The 17,987-nt window shown below is 54.8% G+C and overlaps 2 protein-coding genes across 6 annotated transcripts; both read right to left on the minus strand.

Moving 5' to 3' along the window:
- On the minus strand, positions 1-11,044 carry SLBP (stem-loop histone mRNA binding protein). Of its 4 annotated transcripts, none has more exons than XM_067734839.1 (8): positions 10,881-11,043; positions 10,659-10,775; positions 7,775-7,879; positions 5,354-5,413; positions 4,918-5,055; positions 4,206-4,355; positions 3,106-3,296; positions 1-935 (listed from the first exon to the last, which is right to left on the minus strand). In XM_067734839.1, the coding sequence occupies exons 1-7, from the start codon at positions 10,937-10,939 to the stop codon at positions 3,134-3,136; spliced, it is 792 nt and encodes a 263-aa protein (XP_067590940.1). In that variant the 5' UTR covers positions 10,940-11,043; the 3' UTR covers positions 1-935; positions 3,106-3,133. The 4 variants fall into 4 exon arrangements, with proteins under 4 accessions (XP_067590940.1, XP_067590939.1, XP_067590941.1 ...); XM_067734838.1 differs by having other exon boundaries at positions 3,106-3,187; positions 10,881-11,041; XM_067734840.1 differs by lacking the exon at positions 1-935 and adding an exon at positions 2,055-2,406 and having other exon boundaries at positions 10,881-11,044.
- Positions 11,045-12,502: 1,458 nt separating this feature from the next.
- TMEM129 (transmembrane protein 129, E3 ubiquitin ligase) lies at positions 12,503-17,929 on the minus strand. Of its 2 annotated transcripts, XM_067734842.1 has the most exons (4): positions 17,302-17,922; positions 15,088-15,562; positions 14,230-14,389; positions 12,503-14,107 (listed from the first exon to the last, which is right to left on the minus strand). In XM_067734842.1, exons 1-4 carry the CDS (start codon positions 17,504-17,506, stop codon positions 13,859-13,861), a joined length of 1,089 nt encoding a protein of 362 aa, XP_067590943.1. In that variant the 5' UTR covers positions 17,507-17,922; the 3' UTR covers positions 12,503-13,858. The 2 variants fall into 2 exon arrangements, with proteins under 2 accessions (XP_067590943.1, XP_067590944.1); XM_067734843.1 differs by lacking the exon at positions 14,230-14,389 and having other exon boundaries at positions 13,922-14,107; positions 17,302-17,929.
- Positions 17,930-17,987: the final 58 nt, after the last annotated feature.

A 17,987-nucleotide genomic window follows, 5' to 3' on the forward strand; every position in this document is an offset into this window, starting at 1 on the left:
TCAGTTAAAGAAGGTCCTTTTTATTTTTGCAATGTCATTCCATACAAAAGCAACAGAAACATAATAGTCTTAACAAGAAGTTTACAATTGAATATTTGAACAGAAAATCTGTACACATTATCATTTACAGCAATTGTACACAGTAAATTAACTGACTATAAAAAAATGTTCTTTCTAAATCCTTCTGCTGTCTTAACTCTTGGAGTAGTATAGGTAGAAGGGCTACTGAGTGCTATTTACAAGTACCTAATTAAGACCGTATAACTTACATAAACCCCATTAACCTACCAGCTCAATTTAATATCTGACTATTCAGTGCTCTGTACGAGGAAAAAAACCCATCTTGACATACTGACAAACGGCCCAAACCCTAACCCTTTCCATAGATATTAAAGGTATCTGATTATGAGAACACTCGGCCAGATACCAGTGAAGAAAGCCCCGTGAACATATGCTTAAACCCAAACCAGCCCTCTGACAAGCAGCAATTAACGCCTAAAAAACTCGTGGAAAACCAGTTACGGTACACTTGTCAGGCTAACCTCAAGGATGCGGAGATTAAGCAATTAAGATTGTTGCAAGACTGCCTCGAGCTCAATTTTCCTCGGATTTAGTTCCATTTACAATTTAAAACATGCAAAATGCATTCCCTATACACAAAATTAACGTTTCTTAAGAAAATAAGGCAAGAACATCAATTCACCAAGAGACTGTACACTGTGACAGAAACCCCCAGTTACAAAGGCAGGACGCATGCTTGGTGGGCCACCCCGCCCGGGGAGGCAGCGCTGCTCCCAGGGGCCTCCAGGTGGCGCCGGTTAGCTCATGGCTGAGAAGTCTTTCAAGGGTTCAGTTAAACAGGCTTCCAAGTCAAACTCATCCCCCGCATGGCAGTCCACGTGCCTAACTTTCGTAGGGGTGCCACAGTACATGTCCTAGAAAACAGAAGCACGGTCACAGCCGGTCCCTCGGGCACACTGGACTTGCTGCTGGAGGTGCTGAGTAGGGGGCTGAGCGCCTCCCAGGAACGCAGGACATGCCCAGGAGAGCATCCAGCAGATACTGACTGCCAAGCTTCCCTTCAAGCATCTGTCAAACTCCCACCCCCCGCCCCCGCCCCATGAGTGACCAAGTGACCTTTAAGGCCCCTGAGCCACAGCCGCTCACACCTAACAGGAGCCACTGTGTGGACAGGACGTGCCACCGTGGCTCGTGAAGCAATCACGTCATACCGCCGAGCACTTGGCGCTGGCGCTGGGCTGAGGACCGCCCCACCTCACCCCCAAAACGGGGGCCAAAGGGTTCAACCTGAATCTAATCCTCAAGGAGACAGTACGACAACTCCCAACTGAGGAACATCCTGCTTCATAAAAACGGGCCTGAACCCTTCCAAAGAGGTCAACATCCCGGGGGAAAGGCAGGAAGACTATTCTAAACTAAAGGAAATTTAAGAGACATGGCAATTAAACGTGTAATCCTTGATTAAATTCTGGGCCAAAAAAGAGAAAAAAAGACCTGCGACAAGGACACTATTGGGACAACCGGGAAACCTGAGCACGGCCTGGTTACGAGGTAGCCGTGTTTTACCACGGCTGCGTTTCGTGAGCACAGCAGTGATGCTGTGGTAGTGGCCGGTGCTCAGCGGCGAACGCGCTGCTCCCCGGTGCCTCGGGCTCGAGCAGTGCAGGCCCGAGCCGGGGCGCTCCGCTTCGCCACCCAGCCTTCTCTCCTGTCCCCCGAACGTCCCGCCGGCTCCCACCTCTCCTCGGCGCCCCAGGACCCCCCGCCAGGACCGCTGCCTCTGATCTTCAGGGCCTGGCCCTCGACCCGCCCGTGCAGTCGCCACCCCCTAACTTCTGTGACCACGAGCGGCACATTCAGAATCGGCTTCTTGAGCTGGGACAACGGTCACTCTTAATCCACACCAAGGATACCACCTGCTGAGATCGTCATGGGTCTTAGTCCTGCCCGTGTATAAATATCCACAAAACTGGGACCGTCCTATGGTTAAGTATCCTGTTTTTATTTATCTTGGCGATTTTCCACGTTATCAGTCTTCAAAAACAACCTGTAGTAGCTGTATTTCTTATGAATGTAATTTTGTCATTCCTCTCTCTTGGACATTAGTGTTACTTTTTTTTTTCTTTTGGCCACGTGGCTTGCAGGATCTTAGTTCCCCGATGAGGGATTGAACCCGAGCCCGCTGCAGTGGAAGTGCTGAGTCCTGACCACTGGACCTCCAGGGGAGTCCCTGTGTTACTTCTAACACCTCGAATAGTCACAGAGTATGTGGGATGCAGATGGTCCCGAAGACTGGAAGGGCACGTCCCAGGCTTATCAGGGTGACACAGATGGAAGGCAGGCAGGAAAAGGCAACTACGCACTTTCATTTTATATGTTCCTGACCTGTTCAGATACAGTACAGGTTGATCTTCTATAAAGCATGAGTTTTTCAAACAAATATTTATGAGTTCTAGTTTTTAACCTATGTTTTTACTTAATGTGCAGAATATTTCCACATGTAAGTATTGGGGCCGTCTCTTTTAAAATAACAAAGGGATCCTTTCACTGTAAACTGCTGCTGTGTATTTGGCTTGTATACATGCATAGAAGTCTGGAAGAACGTGCACCCAACCAGTAACTAGAGAATTAGAGACGAGGCAATTCTGTACATCACTTTTCATCTTTGGAGGTTTTTTCTTCCGAAAACACGTAATTTTTTAAAATTGGCAAATGTGGGGAAACCCCTAGGCCCAAAGCATTCCTCCACTTATAACAACTAGCAGATGATTCCTATACTAGCAATTCACCAGAACAAACTAGACAGCCTAAAAATAGTGACAAAGCCTGCGAACCAGAGAAGGAAAGGCCTTTTACTTTTAAATGAAAATGGTGGTACTGATTAGTTGGATTGAACCCAAAATCTAAAATAAGGCCACTACCTACGAACTCCATCAAATCTGACACCTCAATAAAGTCAGAGAAAGGGGTAAGGAGCCCAGAATCAAATTTCAGCTTAAACTTCAGTTTTCAGAGGGGCATATGCTGTCAACAATTAACCTGTAACACTCACGCGCAGAGATAAAACAAAGGAAAGGTACTTACAAAGTTATCCTGAGAGCTCGTCCGGGACTCAGAGCTGCTCTCCGCAGATTCCGTCTCCATCTCCCCGAGGTCTACAGGACGTCTGTGCGGTCAGAACAAGCACGTCAGTCACCGCGGAACAGAGCCAGGAGAAGGCAAACGCCACCACGGCCTCGCTGCCCGTGAGCGCTGACACGCATCTCCTCTGCTCCCTGAGGGACCCACCAGCTTTCAGCGACTCCCCGTGTGCCAGACGGACCCTCTGCCCGATCACCTGGCAGAGGTAAAGCAGGCCCTGCAGGCAAACAGGTCCACCCGGCTCGGAGCGCACAACCACCTGCCCGCTCTTGCCCATGGCCCACTATCTGTACACACCCACAGGCATCCTTCTAAGTAGGAGCGTCAATGACAGAGCCCAGTTGTGGGGGGAGACAGACACTGTGACAAGCCATACTACACATCATCACTCATCTGTCCAATTTCCTACCCACAGACAGAATGGGACAACAGTGACACCGGGAAAAAAATCAGTGTGTGTCTGTGAGGCCAAACTTCTTTCTAATAAATTTCCCCAGCACAAAGCAGAAACTCCAACACTTGAATGAATAAATGTGTCTCTGAGGGCAGGAGAGTCTCAGGTCGAAGAAGCTGAGAAGAGAGGCCGCACAGACAAGTCTCTCCACCTCCGCACTCAACCGGCATCCCGACCACGTGGCAGAAACTCAGGCCTGAGACCTTTCCAACTAGACACAGTTTAAAAAGATAAAAGCCTTCCTTAGATTAAAAAAAAGACCTTTCACGTTTATAGCTCAACATAAATTACTCACATGCTTTTTAAAATGTTATCTTAAAAACAAACAAACCCCACATATCTCTAGGTTTCCGAAGATGAGTCTGTCCGAGCTACAGACAGTAAAGCCAGCCCAGGAAGCACACCCCTCCCTCCAGCCTCTCCTGGAGCCCGCCTAGCCGGCTTTATACACTCGTGCAGAGAAAAAACACACACGAAGCTGTGACCACAGGCGGACGTTATGCACGATAACCTGCCACACAGTGACAGAGCCACTGCGATCACCGCCCGAACTGCAGACACGGAGGACGAGAATGCAATAAAGACATACATTTCTTGCAAATCACATCCTTCTTCCGCTGGAGGATCCCAAAAATGCAGAGCCACCTTCCAGAGTTTGATCTGCTGGTCCCACGATCGTCGACTATACTTCTTGAATTTGTTGGGGGTTTTGGGATGAATGCCAGGCTGTCGAAGGTGCCTACCGGGACAGAGGGATTATCCTGGCACACACCATCCACATTTGCAGGTGAGCTTAAAAGCACTACCTCTCTGCCTCTGCTTTCCTTCACAATCCATGCCCCAGAATAGGACATCTGCACTTCAATCCTGCCAAGCAGCTGGTATACTCTCCAAAGCTCCCTTTGTATCCTTGCGTGCGTGGGGGGAGGGGGGATGCTGCTTACACAAAACGGGGCAAGACTCATATCTTTCTCTAATGAAATCTTTACAATCTGTAACTTGAACTTTACATTTTCCCATCATGTGTTTTAATAATCTTACATTTACAAGACAGCTATGAGTCCTGAGAAATGAAATGTCATCTAACATTCTAAATTATGAAAATGTTATTTATCTTCACGTCCTTGGTTTCTCAGTCACCAACCCATCTTCTTTATTTATGTAAGTGCCTGAAAGTCATTAATAATTAATAATACACTTCTTAGCAGAACTAGGCCCAGAATCAGATTTACCACCAAAGCAACTCTTTAGACGGCAATGCCACATGACTTGACCAGGACATGCTGGCGAAACAAGACTACCTTGGGACTTCTTTAATATAGCGATCGTAGGCAATGGTGTTCTTCCCATAGTTGATCTGCTTCTGTCTCCTCATCAGGACACTTTCATCGGTCTCTAAGTCGGCTGGCAATGCTGACATAGACTCCTTCGAATCCGAACTGAAGAAAATGAAACGCACGGCACAAGCCTCACTTACAAGATCACGACGTAGGAAAACGTCTGAACACGATACAGGAGTATCTGCGCTCTGGATTCCAAACCATACTAACCCCACGACAGTCCAGGATCTTTGAATATATGGGAATTTAGTACACGATAGACACACGTTTCTAATCAGTGAAGAACAGAAAAACAGTAAATGCTACTGAGACACTTAGCATCTCACGTTCAGGTTTTTTTTCATTAATAAACTACAGATCTATTAAATTAGAAAAGAAATAATTACACAGCATTTACCTTCCTGATGATGATTTTCTCTCTCTTCCAAAGTCATTTATGAGGAGTTTCCTTTTATATCTGAGAGCAAAGTAAATGTTGCTGTTTTTAAAAAGGTATAGAAATGAACACAAAGCTTTTAGAGCTAAGAGAGCCACAGGGAACAAAGCCTCCCTGAGACTGCGGTCTGGTAAGTGGATTAAGTAACAGTAGGTGGCTTCTTTTATTTTCAACCTCCCTCAATCACCTTTGAGGCAAAGATAAAGGTTACGTGCCAAGATCATACAAGGTGCTTAAAACCACCAGGTTCTAAAAAAAAAAACTACTGCCGCCAGTTAAGTAGTGAGACCCAAATGACACAGAAATTTACATCCCTCTAACCCGGAAGGCTTTAGAAAAAAATAAACATGAGTTGAGATACAAAGCTTTTATTTCTAATACCACGATTACTTATTAATGAGACGTGTGCCTGTTGGGACCACTCACCTCCTTAGAAAGACTGCACACCTCCCCCTCCCCCATCCCTTGCGGATTTCACCGGGGATTTGCCTTCTATCACAGCAATGACCAACACCCAGCTCTGCAAAAGTACGTCACCAAAAAAGCATAGTGCAATCTAACGTGGAAACCACCTCTAGCCAGAAGCTCACGCAAGTGTCTAAAGGATGTCACGTATCATGGTGCCTCCTTCCAAATCTAAAATTCTCAACCTTCCCCAAGTTTGCTGGGGCACCCCAGTGAAGCCTGGATACCAGGAGATAATGAACCACCCCCTGAGAACTGCGAAACTAGTCCCTGAAATCATTTTCTGTAGGATTTCATTCTTTCTGGAACCCCAGTTGAAAAGACTGGCTTCAGATATGACTAAAACCCATTTTCAAATTTTCAGACCGCTGGTGTGTAGTGTGTGCTAGCCTCCTTGGCATATAGGGAGCTGAATTCTTACCTCCCCCCTTCCTGGTGGGAAGTAAGACAGACCACCATCATCAAAAGCTCACATCACTGGGGTCTTATCAAAAGCAGCAGCTTTCCATCAGAAAGGGTGTGATCCACAGAGCGGCCCCAAACAGTACTCTGGACAAGATGAGGCCTGCTTTGCAAGGTAGGACAATTTTCAGAAAGGAACAAAGAGGGGTCCACCAACAGGAAGGTGAAGACAAACAGGGGTCTCCCTGCAGCACATAAGAGCTGCAGACAGTCCCCAGCAAAAGGTGACACTGGGGGTCCAGATACACAAGGACATGATGAGAACTGTTATAACCCTTGAGCAGAACACAAAAACTGCATAGACCCAGTCAAACAGCCTACTGTTACAGCTGGGAAAAATCAAGATCTATATAAACACGAGAATTCATTCAAAACACTGAAGCCCACGGCTGTCAGCTGCAGTTCACCCTTCTACCCAGGCATCCTACTCACCCACACACATGCATTCTAATGTCTGAAAGGAATTAAGTGGTCACAACCAACCCCCACGTGTGTCCGAGCCTTTCCAAAGAAGGCAGCTCTGGGCTTCCCTGGTGGCGCAGTGGTTGAGAGTCCGCCTGCCGATGCGGGGCACACGGGTTCGTACCCCGGTCCGGGAAGATCCCACATGCCGCGGAGCAGCTGGGCCAGTGAGCCATGGCCGCTGAGCCTGCGCGTCCGGAGCCTGTGCTCCGCAACGGGAGAGGCCACAACAGTGAGAGGCCCATGTACCGCAAAAAAAAAAAAAAAAAAAAAAAACAAAGAAGGCAGCTCTAAATACCATCGACCACTGCAGAGGGGGAGGAAGCAGTCTGGCCCTGCTTCCCTGCTAACAATGAGGACATATTTTCTCATCAGAATTAAGAACAGACTCTTGGTTCAATATACTTCAATTAATTTCGAGCCACAACATTTTAACTCAACGTTCATTCCCTGGGTTGGATGGCATCTATCAAAGGGAAGAAAGGCCCCAAAACACCAGGGAGAACGTAATCCAGGGGGGTGAGCAGTGGTGAAGGATGCATCATCTGAACTGTAATGAGCTGAGGAAGAGGAAGTGGCTTGGAGTTGAACTTGAATACACAGCTCTGGGTACGACTGCAAGGGGTTCACAGACCCCAAGTCAGGGACCCGTCCCCGCATGCACTCTGGCATTTCTGAGCTGTTAGCAGCGCCACCTCCCACTTACTGCCACCCTGGAAGGACAGCCCCAAGACACCGGTTCTCAAATTTCAGTGAGCAGACTCATCTGAAGGGCTTAAGCCAGGGCTGGGCCCCACCCACCCAGTTTCCCATCCAGCAGGCCTGGGGTGGGGCCTGAAAACCTGCATTTCCAACAAGTTCCCAGGAGCTGCTGACGTGGCTGGTCTGGGGCCCAGCAGACTTTTAAAAACCACCACTCTAAGATATGCCTCAAATTTAATATATAATTTAAAACACCAGAGATAACATTTCAAACTGGCCTGAAATGCATACCTTGCAATTTCTTTGTTAACTCTAGTCCTCATTTCATCTTCTTCGACTGCACTTGCCCAGTCTGAACATCTAGAACGGGGCTTAGGGCCTTCGGGAGTGGTAAAGCTGCAATAAAATGAAAACGCACATTTGAACCATGACACAACTTTCAGTTTCCTTTCAAACCGTGCATCAGGAAATGTTCTGAGGTTGTTTGGAGAGTGCCAAGAAAACGGGCTCCAGAGAAATCTCTGCTCCATGACTTACTAGCTCACCGAGTTCCGGCAATTCGTCTGAAGCCTCCTGGGCTCTGTTTGTTAAACAACTACTGTGTGCCAGTGCAGGGGAAAGGCAGACAGAGTCAACAGTTATCATCGGCACCAAGAAGTGTACCTACCTAGTACAACTTCTTTTATTTACAAAAAGAGGGGTTTTATTTTAGAATTTTAAAAAAGATTTCAGCTAATACATTTTTAGAGCTAAGCAGAGTGACCAGCACCTAATAACTGTGGCTACTACTTACTTCTAGATGCGCACAATTAAAGGCTCAGGATCTATCACATCATAATTAAAATGGGGGGGACAAACATGTACTTCAGAGTTCTTACTGCATTGGGACTTAGTCTACAGGTAAAGGTGCCCCCTAGAGTTGGGTTAAATTTAATCTAGAAGCTCAGTTCTATCTAGAGCTCAAGGAAATCTTTAGTCAAGTTCAGGCAATTTGAACTTGATGCCAAGAACTCTGGCAGTTAGAATTGTTGCTACATCTGTTAGTTAGAGATTAGATTAGATTAGTACATTTTTACTACATTAGTACATTTTTACTTTTCCTCAACTTTCTACTGGCCATCACTGGTATATCAAAAGTGGAAACTAACTTCAACTGCATCAGTAAGCGATTTTATACATTCTAGCTGGAAACCCAATGACATGCTTTGAAAATGCAACAGCAATAACAAAAAAGTAATCCCTTTATGTAATTATCATTTCTCTCCTTATAATTACTCCACCCATAGAAACTCAAATTAGATCCGCAAAAATAAATTTGCAGTCTAAATATGGTTGGCAGGGTCTGAAATCAAGTTAATGGACAAATTAAAATGACTCAATGACTGTATGGTAGATACAGAAGAGAACCAAATGGAGGCCTGTCTAGAGTTAGACGTCAACATCCTCACTAGTGTATCAAGAGGTCCAGGTCTGGGTTTCCCGGCCGTGACAGATTCCTGAATTTCTAAAAGGTGCTTACAAACGACCTTTCACTCCATCTCATGTTTTGGTAGCTTGATAAAAACCACCTTGCGTGGAACTAAAATTCATCTCTTAGATTAGGCAAATTATATTCACCAACTCACCCTATCTTAGGACAAGAGTACTTCTGAAAAGTGCTCAAGTAGAAAACAAAGCCTATTTTACACAATGAGCTAACGTCCCTCCAAAGGAACCAGTTCTTGCACCCGTGACGATATAAGTGGCTCCACTCACCATGCGCCCCGTGTACTCCCCGCTGCCACCACAGGGGGTTGTGGGAATAAAAGCACATGCACAGAACAAAGAGCAGGGGCAACGTGCCTAGGACAGGGGCATTCCTGTCAGAAGGAGGCCTATGGGGTTGCTGTGAGCCAGAGGACACAAAGGAATGCAAAGCAATGTAAGGACTTAACACCTTGTCTGCAGCTAAGACAGAGACCACCGCAGGGCTCAGAGATACCACTGGATCACCTGTTCTTCACATCTAGCCCTAGGGCTGAGGGCCTCTGCTCCATTCCCACCTTTTCCCAGGTAATCTCAAACCCCAAATCGGGGCCTCCCCGACCAGACTGTGAGATCCCGCCCGCGATTTCCTCAACATCTTCTCCTTACTCATCTGAAAAGCTTCTTAAGCCTAATCACCAACTCCTTCCCCAGAGCAGGTCTGCTCCACCCCCATCCTCTTCACGGTGGCAAAAGATTCCACAAATGAGGAAGGTCTCCAGGCCAAAAAGCTAGTCACCCCCGAGCTCCTCCCAGCACCCACCCCTAAGCCATCAGTAAGCACCTGAACTTGGCAGCTGTCCCGGCACCCCTCGCCCTCCTCTCCTCGTGCTCGCACAGGCCCTGGCGGGGGGCTCTCCCAGGGACCCCCTCCCATCTCACCCCGACAGAGGCCCTCCCTGACCAGCTGCCCTCCACCGGCGCCCCTGCGCGTGCCCTTCAGCCGCTCCCGTCTCTGCCGTCCCTCCCGTGTCAGGGTGCAGGCAGAACGGAAAGGAGATCTAGGTTGACGCGGCATCCTGGCCTCCCCAACACACTGCTCAGCCTAGAAGACACCCAAGTGAGCGTGCAAACACGTAAGGGCTGCGACCAAGGCTCGCCGGAAGGGAAGCGCCTAGGGAGCGTCAGGGCGGAAAGGGGCGGGGAGCCGAAGTCCTGGTTTGCATCCTGGCGCCCACCTTCTGTGGCTCTGCTGTTGACACCCAACTTTTCTGAGCTGACTCTAGAAAGTTCCAAGTTCGTGGTGGCCCCCATGCCGTCCCTGGAACACAGGAGGGCTCGCTGACTGAGGCTGAGCCCACTTCCTGTTGACGCCCATCACTGAGACGCCTCTCGGCCGTACTGTGAGGCACAGGCGCCGGGACTAGTCAGGGCTGGTGACCAAGGGCGTCCCGACGAGTCAGGGCTGGTGAGGCAGAGGCAGCCCGACTAATCGGGGTAGTGGGGCAAGGGCACCCCGACTAGTCAGGGCTGGTGACCCACAGGCATCCCCACTAGTCACGGGTAGCGAGACAAAGGCACCCTGACTAACCGGGATGGTGACCCAAGGGCGCCCCGACTAGTCGAGAGTTGTTGGTGACCCACGGCACCCCCTAGTCAGTCAGGTGCGGGGACCCCCCGCTCCGGACCCCGACGGCCGCGCCGGGCCCACCTGTCGGGTCTGCGGTCGCCCGGCGGCCTCGAGGCGCCCTCGGCGTCCTCCGGCTTCCGGCGCCTCCCGTCAGCCGTGCGTTTGCGTCCGAGGCTCCATCTTGAGGCGGGCGGCGGGCTGGCGACGAGACATCACGTCAGGGCGGGGAGGCCCGGGACCCCCGCCCGAACCCCGCCCGCCGCTCCCCAGCCCGGGAGCCCCCCGCGCGCGGCCCGGCCTCACCTGGCGTCGCCGTCGCGGCGGCTCCCGCACCCGTGGGGACTTCGCGGCCGGCAGGCCATGGCGACGCGGCGGGCGGGATTGTGGGGGACTGGGGTCCGGCGGTGGCGGTGGCAGCGGCGACTACGGCGACTTCCCCTTCTCGCGACGCCGACTGAGCGCGCCCCGCCCCCAACAGCCTTTATGGGCCGCGCCCCGCCCCCCGGGCTCCCGCGCGCGCCGGGCCGGTCGAGACCATCGGGCCCGCTCCGGGGGGAGCCTCTCGGAGGCGCGCGCCCCGCAGGCCGTCCAGGCCGGGCCGGGAGCCGCGAAACAGCTGCCCCGCGTGCTGCCATCCAGGAAGCGAAGGGGCGCCGCCGGGTTGACTGAGGCGAGACCCTCAAAAAAGGTTGCCCCCTCCGCCTTGGAGGCGGCCTGGCCGCCGCGACCCTCGGACGCTGATTGGCCGCGTCTTCGCGGGCGGGGATAGGGGTATTGGCGGGAGATTCGGACGCTGGCGACGCGGGCGCGCCAAGGGAACAAGGGACGCGTCTCCGATTGGCCCGGCCCCGGTTTCGGGCGCTCTCCGATTGGTCGGTTCGGCGGGAACTGTGTCCGCGCTGGCGGGAACCCGGAACCCGGAAAGGGAGGCAGCAGAGCAACTTCGGGCTGCAGTCTTCAGGCACGTAAAAGCCTGCGGTGACTCGCTGCCCGCGACTGATGCCCGGCGCCGCGAGCCTATGTGAAGTTCCCGCCGCTGAGCTCACTTCTGCCTCTTTCAGAGCCGCCTCCTGCGCTAACCGCTCCCCCACCCCGCACACGGCCCACGGGCCCTCCGTGACCCCCACCGGGTACCCCACCCGTTGGGGCCCTGGGCCAGTCTCCACGCGTTAAGTGGTGATGCTGTGTGCAAAAGAAGTAAAGAGAAGGACTGAAGTCGAAAGAACGTCAAAGATCTCCGGGATGTAGAAAATTCGAGACTGTGTTTTGTTTGGTACGCGGGCCTCTCATTGTTGTGGCCTCTCCCGTTGCGGAGCGCAGGCTCAGCGGCCATGGCTCACGGGCCCAGCCGCTCCGCGGCACGTGGGATCTTCCCGGACCGGGGCACGAACCCGTGTCCCCTGCATCGGCAGGCGGACTCTCTACCACTGCGCCACCAGGGAAGCCCTACCTGTGTTTTTTAAATGGGTTGCATGTACCACTTTTTAAAAACGTTTGGGGGCCAGCACCAATATAAGAGAGCAGGAAGCACGTGCCGTAGCTCCCCGACCTGAGCTGCTCTCCTGGGCCACCCAGGCATCCCATGGGACACCCAGGCATCCCATGGGACATAGCGGAGAGCTCAAGGTTGGAGGCCTCGACGAGCAGGGTCCACCACCTTGTACCACCAGTGTCCCCTGTACCTGGAGCACCTGCATGCTGACCCCCCTACAACCCCCAGGACCCTTCAACGAGGGTGCCCTGGAAATGGGCTTTCTGACCCCAGCTGGGAAACCAGAGGAAGATTCCCGCATAGTCTGCCTCCCTTCTCTTATTCTGAGCAAAACGTGCATATTAAAAGCTGCCACTTCTAAGATGGCATCTCCCCAATTGTTACCAAGGTTTGAGTATCAGGAAAAACAAAATATTCCAATCAAGAAAATATATAAACTCATAGTAACATTTTATTAAATAGTGTATCACCTCACTACAATAGACTTATCTTTATAAAACTAAGTAAGTTTCTTTTGTAGAAAAGATAGCCCCAGGCCTGGCTCTCCCTTGCCAAGGTTTGCAACTCCAGGCTGAGGCTGGGCATGGCTCCCGCCTGCCCCTCTGATGGCCTTCGTCTGTGGGCACCCCCGAGGACCACAAAGCTGGGCTTCTCGCTTCCAAATCCCTGGCTTTGGTGCAGCCTTGGGTGAGATGGGCCAGCTGAGTCCATCTCCCCTGCTTAGAATGACCAGGTTTAGGGGGCTTAGGGCCCCTCCAACAGTCCCGTTTGTCAGAGCTGTACCCAGGGACCTGGCACTTGCCTCCCTGCTCCCCTCCTGCACCAACAGGAATTGGGAAGACAGCTGCCATTGTCCTGACTGCTGGGCACTTCCCTTCCTAAGTGGGTGGACCCTGCGAGGTATGGCCAGCCCCGTGCTGAGTCCCAACAAGCCTGTCATCCGGATGTAGGACGCTGCTGTGGAGCATGGTCTTCAACTCAGTGCCCTCGCTAGCAGGAGTCTGAAACTTGGCCCTTTCCCTGGACTCGCAGGAGCAGCAGAAGGCACGTGGTTACAGGCCCCTCCAAGGGGTGGGCGGCCCCCACAAGCACGCGGCTAAGAGAACGGCAGCTGAAAGCAGCCAGCCCCTGATGGGAAGCCCAGGGTATCCCTGGGCAGGGAGCAGGCAGGGGCCACCCACCTCCCCAGGAGTGGGCTCTTGGCTGCCCACAATCACCAGCAGACCCTGGGCAGCGCTCTCACCCTCCACCAATTAGCTCTGCGCCAGGTCCTCAGAGCAGCCTCCGTCGGGGGAGTGGAGGGTGCCAATGCCACAGGGCCAGCAGCCGGCTTGGGGACAGGAGCAGGATAGACTGCAGTCTCGGGCAAATCCGAGTCTGTCGTATAACTGACGAGCAGTTAAGGTTCATGTGCCCCATACGTTTAAGGCAAGTGGCTTAAGTTAGGGCCATCTGGGGCAGACGACAGGGTCTCCCAGAACACAGCTCAGGGGGCCCCAGAATGCTCTGGAGATGGACCCAACACCACGTTCTGCGTGCCCAGCATCTACCCCCTAATTTGGAAGCACGAAGAGTCGGGGAGACAGAGGCGCTGAGAACCCATCCCGCTGCCGCAGACAGAACTTCAACAGAAAACTTCTTTTTAAAACCAAAACCCCAGCCCTACTGCAGCCTCAGCCCTTCTGCACCGGTGAGTCGCCACACAGGGATGAGCCACCCATGACAGCCCAAACCAGGGCCCAGAGGCCCAACTACTCCCCAAGGCAGTGGCGGGGTCCCTCTGGCGGGCTCAGCGCACAGCACATACATCCAGGATGCAGAAGCGCGCGCGGCAGGTGGGGCAGGGCACACGGCTGGCCAGCCAGGTGTCGGGGCGCTGCGGGTCCTGGCGGCTGGCGAACCACTTGCCCATGCAGGTGAGACACCACATGGGGCGGCAACAGCACTGCTGACACTCGCCCTCGTCCGCCTCCTGGCAGGTCTTCACCAGCCTCACGCTGGCCCGGGTCTGCATGCAGCCGATGCACGCCTCCAGGTCCTGCAGGCGGCCCAGGCGGTCAGAGGGAGCCCCACCAGGCCGCCCTGGGGGGCCCCCACCGCAGGAGACGTGGTCCATGGGGGCCCAGCTGGGGAACCCGCCACCCCTGCCCAGCCCCCCACCTGGCTGCTGGGGACCGAGTAGGCCGGGTTGACCTCCACCAGGGAGGCGAAGGTCTCCAGGAACAGGTCGCCCAAGCTCTGGTGGATGACCACGTTGGCCGCGCTGCGGATGGGCGCCCGGAGCTTCTCACACAGCTCACCATACTCCGTGGAATTCAGCCTGCACGAGGTGTTTGCTGCTGGGTGGGGACCACCGGGTGCGCCTACGGGGCAGGGCCGTGGTTCCCAGCAGGCTGGCAAGGACCCCGGGGCGGGCAGAGAGGCCAAGGCTGCGCCCCAGTGCCCAGGGCGCCCACGACCACACAGACGTGGCAGCTCAGGCGCAGCCCAGCAGCCAGCAGAGAGGGCCCTGGGGCCGGAGCCCACAGACCCAAAGCTGCCCACTGGCCCCCCACGACGTGGGAGGGCAGGAGGGCGGGAGGACTGTAGCTGAGAAACAGAGCGCCTAGCCCTCGGCAGGGTCAGGCCCAGGGCATGTCCCAGGAGGGGCAGCGCAGGCCCGCCGCAGCCTGAACTAGTCGGGAACACCTGGGCTCAGGCCCAGGCCCCAGAGCCGAGGGAGCTACCAAGCCTTTGTGCTACACGGCGGCCCCCAAACATCCCCCGCGTGCTCCCCCCAACATGCTGTGGAAGACGGCTCAGAGCAGGGTGTGCAGAAAGGGGAAGCGGAGAGTACCTGAGGGGGGCCGGGGGGATGGGGGCGCTGAGGGAGGGGCACACTGGAGGGGCGGCTGATAGGACCAGCTCCCACCATCATCACCTCCTGGAGCAACTCAAAGACCAGAACTTGGGCGCTGGCTGGCCACACCCACCCCAGCAACCCCAGCCTCACCCCCACCCAGCCGCAGGCCCGCCTACCGGATGTCGAAGGCCGGCACGGCAGGGTTGGCACTGGCCACGCGGATGGTAAGCAGCTGCACGGGCAGGTTCGAGTCTGGGGAGAGGTCGTGCTGCTGGGACTCCGTCACGGTCAGGTGCACGTCCTGCTGCTGGGCCACGCGCACACGATACGTGGTCACCTTCATCACCCACGTGTCTGTCACAATCACACGGGCACCCGGCGCCCCCGTGGCAAACTTGTCGATCCGCCGGAACTCGGTGTCCACAGAGGAAGCGACGGCCCGCCAGCCTGACTGCGGGAGGGCATAGTGGGCCAGGGTGCGGGCCAGTGGGTGGTGGGCCCACCGGTCCCGGGACCAGTAGTAGATCAGGGTGCAGGCGATGGTGGGCAGTGTCAATGCCAGCAGGAGGAAGCCCCGCCAGGTCTCCGGGGCCTGGCTGGGGGAGTAGAGCCGCTTTTCTGAGGCTGCGAAGCACATGCCCACGTAGTAGCCTAAAAGGGACAGGGCAAACCTCAGCAGAGGCTGGGACTGCCACACTCATCCTCCTCAGATGGTACCCACCAAGGTCCACAGTGCTGTTCCTGACCCTCCGGGGGCATGGGGGGGCACACTTCCTTTAGCCCCCAGGCCTGGGCACGGCCCTCTGCCCTAGTCGGCCCCCAGAGCAAGACCACAGTGCCCCAAGGCAGGTGGGCCTCGCCCGCCTCTACAGCTGACTCACCTCAGTCCTTGCCCTGTCAGCAGGAAACATTTTTATCTTACTACTTTATGTACAAATGACATATAACTACCAGAAATAAAACGAGAAAAACCTAGAAAAGCAAAAGTAAATACAAGGATCTGGCGTCACCCAATGCAGAGCTGCCCACTGGCCCTCCTGGGGCCGGATCTTGGCCTCTGGACCCCACCTGCTCTGAGGAGGCAGATCAGAGCATGGCCCATCCCAGAACTGGGATGTCCTGCACCAGACGGTAAGCAAAGAATGACAGGAGCATGTCACAAGGACACAGGAGCCAGCTCCAGGGCTCCTGCTGGCCAGATGGGGGCCAATTTGCATGTCGAAATTAATGAAGTAGACAATGACCTGCAGCACAGATTTGAGATTGCGAAAATAATAATAAATGTTGTTGATCGAGTTGATATGCTTTAGGTAACTCATCGTGTGGAAATAAATAACACATCTCTAAAGATTCAAAGGTATTTCAAAACAAATTAAAAAAAACAGACTCCTTGTTTGGCCACAAGGCCAGGCTCCACCCCATTTCCTCCTCGAGCGGCCCGGCCCCCCTAAGTCACTCGGCTCACCTTCCAGTTTCCCTGTCCATCACGGGATGGTGGTGGCCCAGCCCCCCACAGCCTGGTGGGAAGATGCAGTTAGAAGCTCTATAAAGCTGCAGAGATCCTTAGTTCCCAGGGCGGAAACCCAACACACGACCCTCAGGAGAACCCAAACTCCTCGTATGGGAAGCCGGCTGACAGGCATCCCTGCCTCCCTGGGGGCTCAGCAGAGCTCGCAGCTCACCACATCGGCCCTGCCTCTATGCTGGCGTGGCCTCTCCTCTGCCGCCTTCCACACAAAGCAGGCAGCCCCCACGCACAGGCCAGCCTCAGCCCAGCCCGCTCCTGGCCACTTTCCATGCCCTGCTGCCAGGTGGAAACCCTTCCCTGTGTCCACCGAGCTGCACATGCTGCTGGCCACCGCCACCGCCCTACTTCTGACCCCAAGTCCTCAAGAGAACCCCACCCAGTACCCCATCCAACCAGCCAGCCTCCCAGAAGCCAGCTATCACCTGGATCACCACCCAGCACAGCCCCTGACAACGTCTGAGCATCCCCACACACACGCCTTCCCTGGCCTCTGCACCTGTGACACTCCCAACTGGCGTCACCCTCTACCTGCCTTTCCCGCACCCACCGTCCAACGACTGGGAAGGGTCACCCCTATTTGCATCAGTTAACTCATGCCCCTCTCCCGGGAGCTACCCCCCCATGTGACAGCTCACCACCCGCCCCAGTGAGCAAAGCATCCCTTCCCCCAGGGTTGAGCCCGCCTTTCCGCCAGGTACCTGCAAGAGACAGCTGCCGCCAGCACCGTTCTCCCCACTCCTGGGAGCACACGGGCGCTTGGCCCGCAGCCCGGGCTCTCCCGCACGGGCGCCCTCCGCCGTCCCTCCCCACTCCGGGGTCCCGGAGCTCGGTCTCGAGCGCCGCCCACGCCCGCCGAGCTCACCTAGCGGCAACAGCGAGTGGCACAGCAGCGTGGCGGCCGTGCGGCGCAGGTGGTAGGGCACGAAGGCGGCGTCCTCGCTGCCCAGCCAGCCCGACAGCAGGTTCTGCACCGTGAGCCCGGCCGAGTGGAACTCGGTGGGGGTGAACACGAAGCACACGGCGAACACCACGTAGGCCAGCGTGAAAGTGACCTCAGGGCTGTCCATTGCGCCGCCGTCGCCTCCGGAACGCCCTCCCGGCGAGACCCACTGCCCCAGCGACAACAGGCCGCGGCGTCCGGGTCCGGAAGACGCGGGGCGCTCTGGGAAATGGAGTCCCCACCCTCAGGCCACTCGCGGGGCGCTCTGGGAGACGGCGTCCTGCGGGGCACTCTGGGAAATGAAGTTCCCGGTCCCCTCGCTCGGCCAGAAGTTGTGAACTGCCGCGACAGTCCTCGCGAGGGTTTGGATGCTCCTCAGGACCCGCCTTGGTGGCGGTGCTGCACTTGGCCCCACTGCACAGCTGGGGAAACTGAGACTCGGGCGAGCGGCTCTCAGGCCCTGACCTTCCCGCGCAGCCCAGGCGCGTCCGCAGCAGAGCCCGAGATTCCCGGGCGACGGCGGGCCCCGCAGTCACTGCCCGCCCGCGTACGGCCTTTCCTCTACGCCCGCCTAGCGAGCTGCGGTTACCGAGAAATCCGGCGACCGC

The sequence above is a fragment of the Pseudorca crassidens genome, chromosome 4 (assembly GCF_039906515.1).
Source record: "Pseudorca crassidens isolate mPseCra1 chromosome 4, mPseCra1.hap1, whole genome shotgun sequence".
NCBI lineage: Eukaryota > Metazoa > Chordata > Mammalia > Artiodactyla > Delphinidae > Pseudorca > Pseudorca crassidens.

Coding starts and splice junctions, on each gene's coding strand:
- TMEM129 (XM_067734842.1), bottom strand. CDS start 17,506: ATGGACAGCCCTGAGGTCACTTTCACGCTGGCCTACGTGGTGTTCGCC. Junction 14,390..15,087: donor GTGCCGGCCTTCGACATCCG/GTAGGCGGGCCT, acceptor CACCTCGTGCAG/GCTGAATTCCACGGAGTATG. Junction 14,108..14,229: donor ACTCGGTCCCCAGCAGCCAG/GTGGGGGGCTGG, acceptor GGCCGCCTGCAG/GACCTGGAGGCGTGCATCGG.
- SLBP (XM_067734838.1), bottom strand. CDS start 10,939: ATGGCCTGCCGGCCGCGAAGTCCCCACGGGTGCGGGAGCCGCCGCGAC. Junction 7,880..10,658: donor GGCGACCGCAGACCCGACAG/GTGGGCCCGGCG, acceptor ATTTTATTGCAG/CTTTACCACTCCCGAAGGCC. Junction 5,414..7,774: donor GTTAACAAAGAAATTGCAAG/GTATGCATTTCA, acceptor CTTTGCTCTCAG/ATATAAAAGGAAACTCCTCA.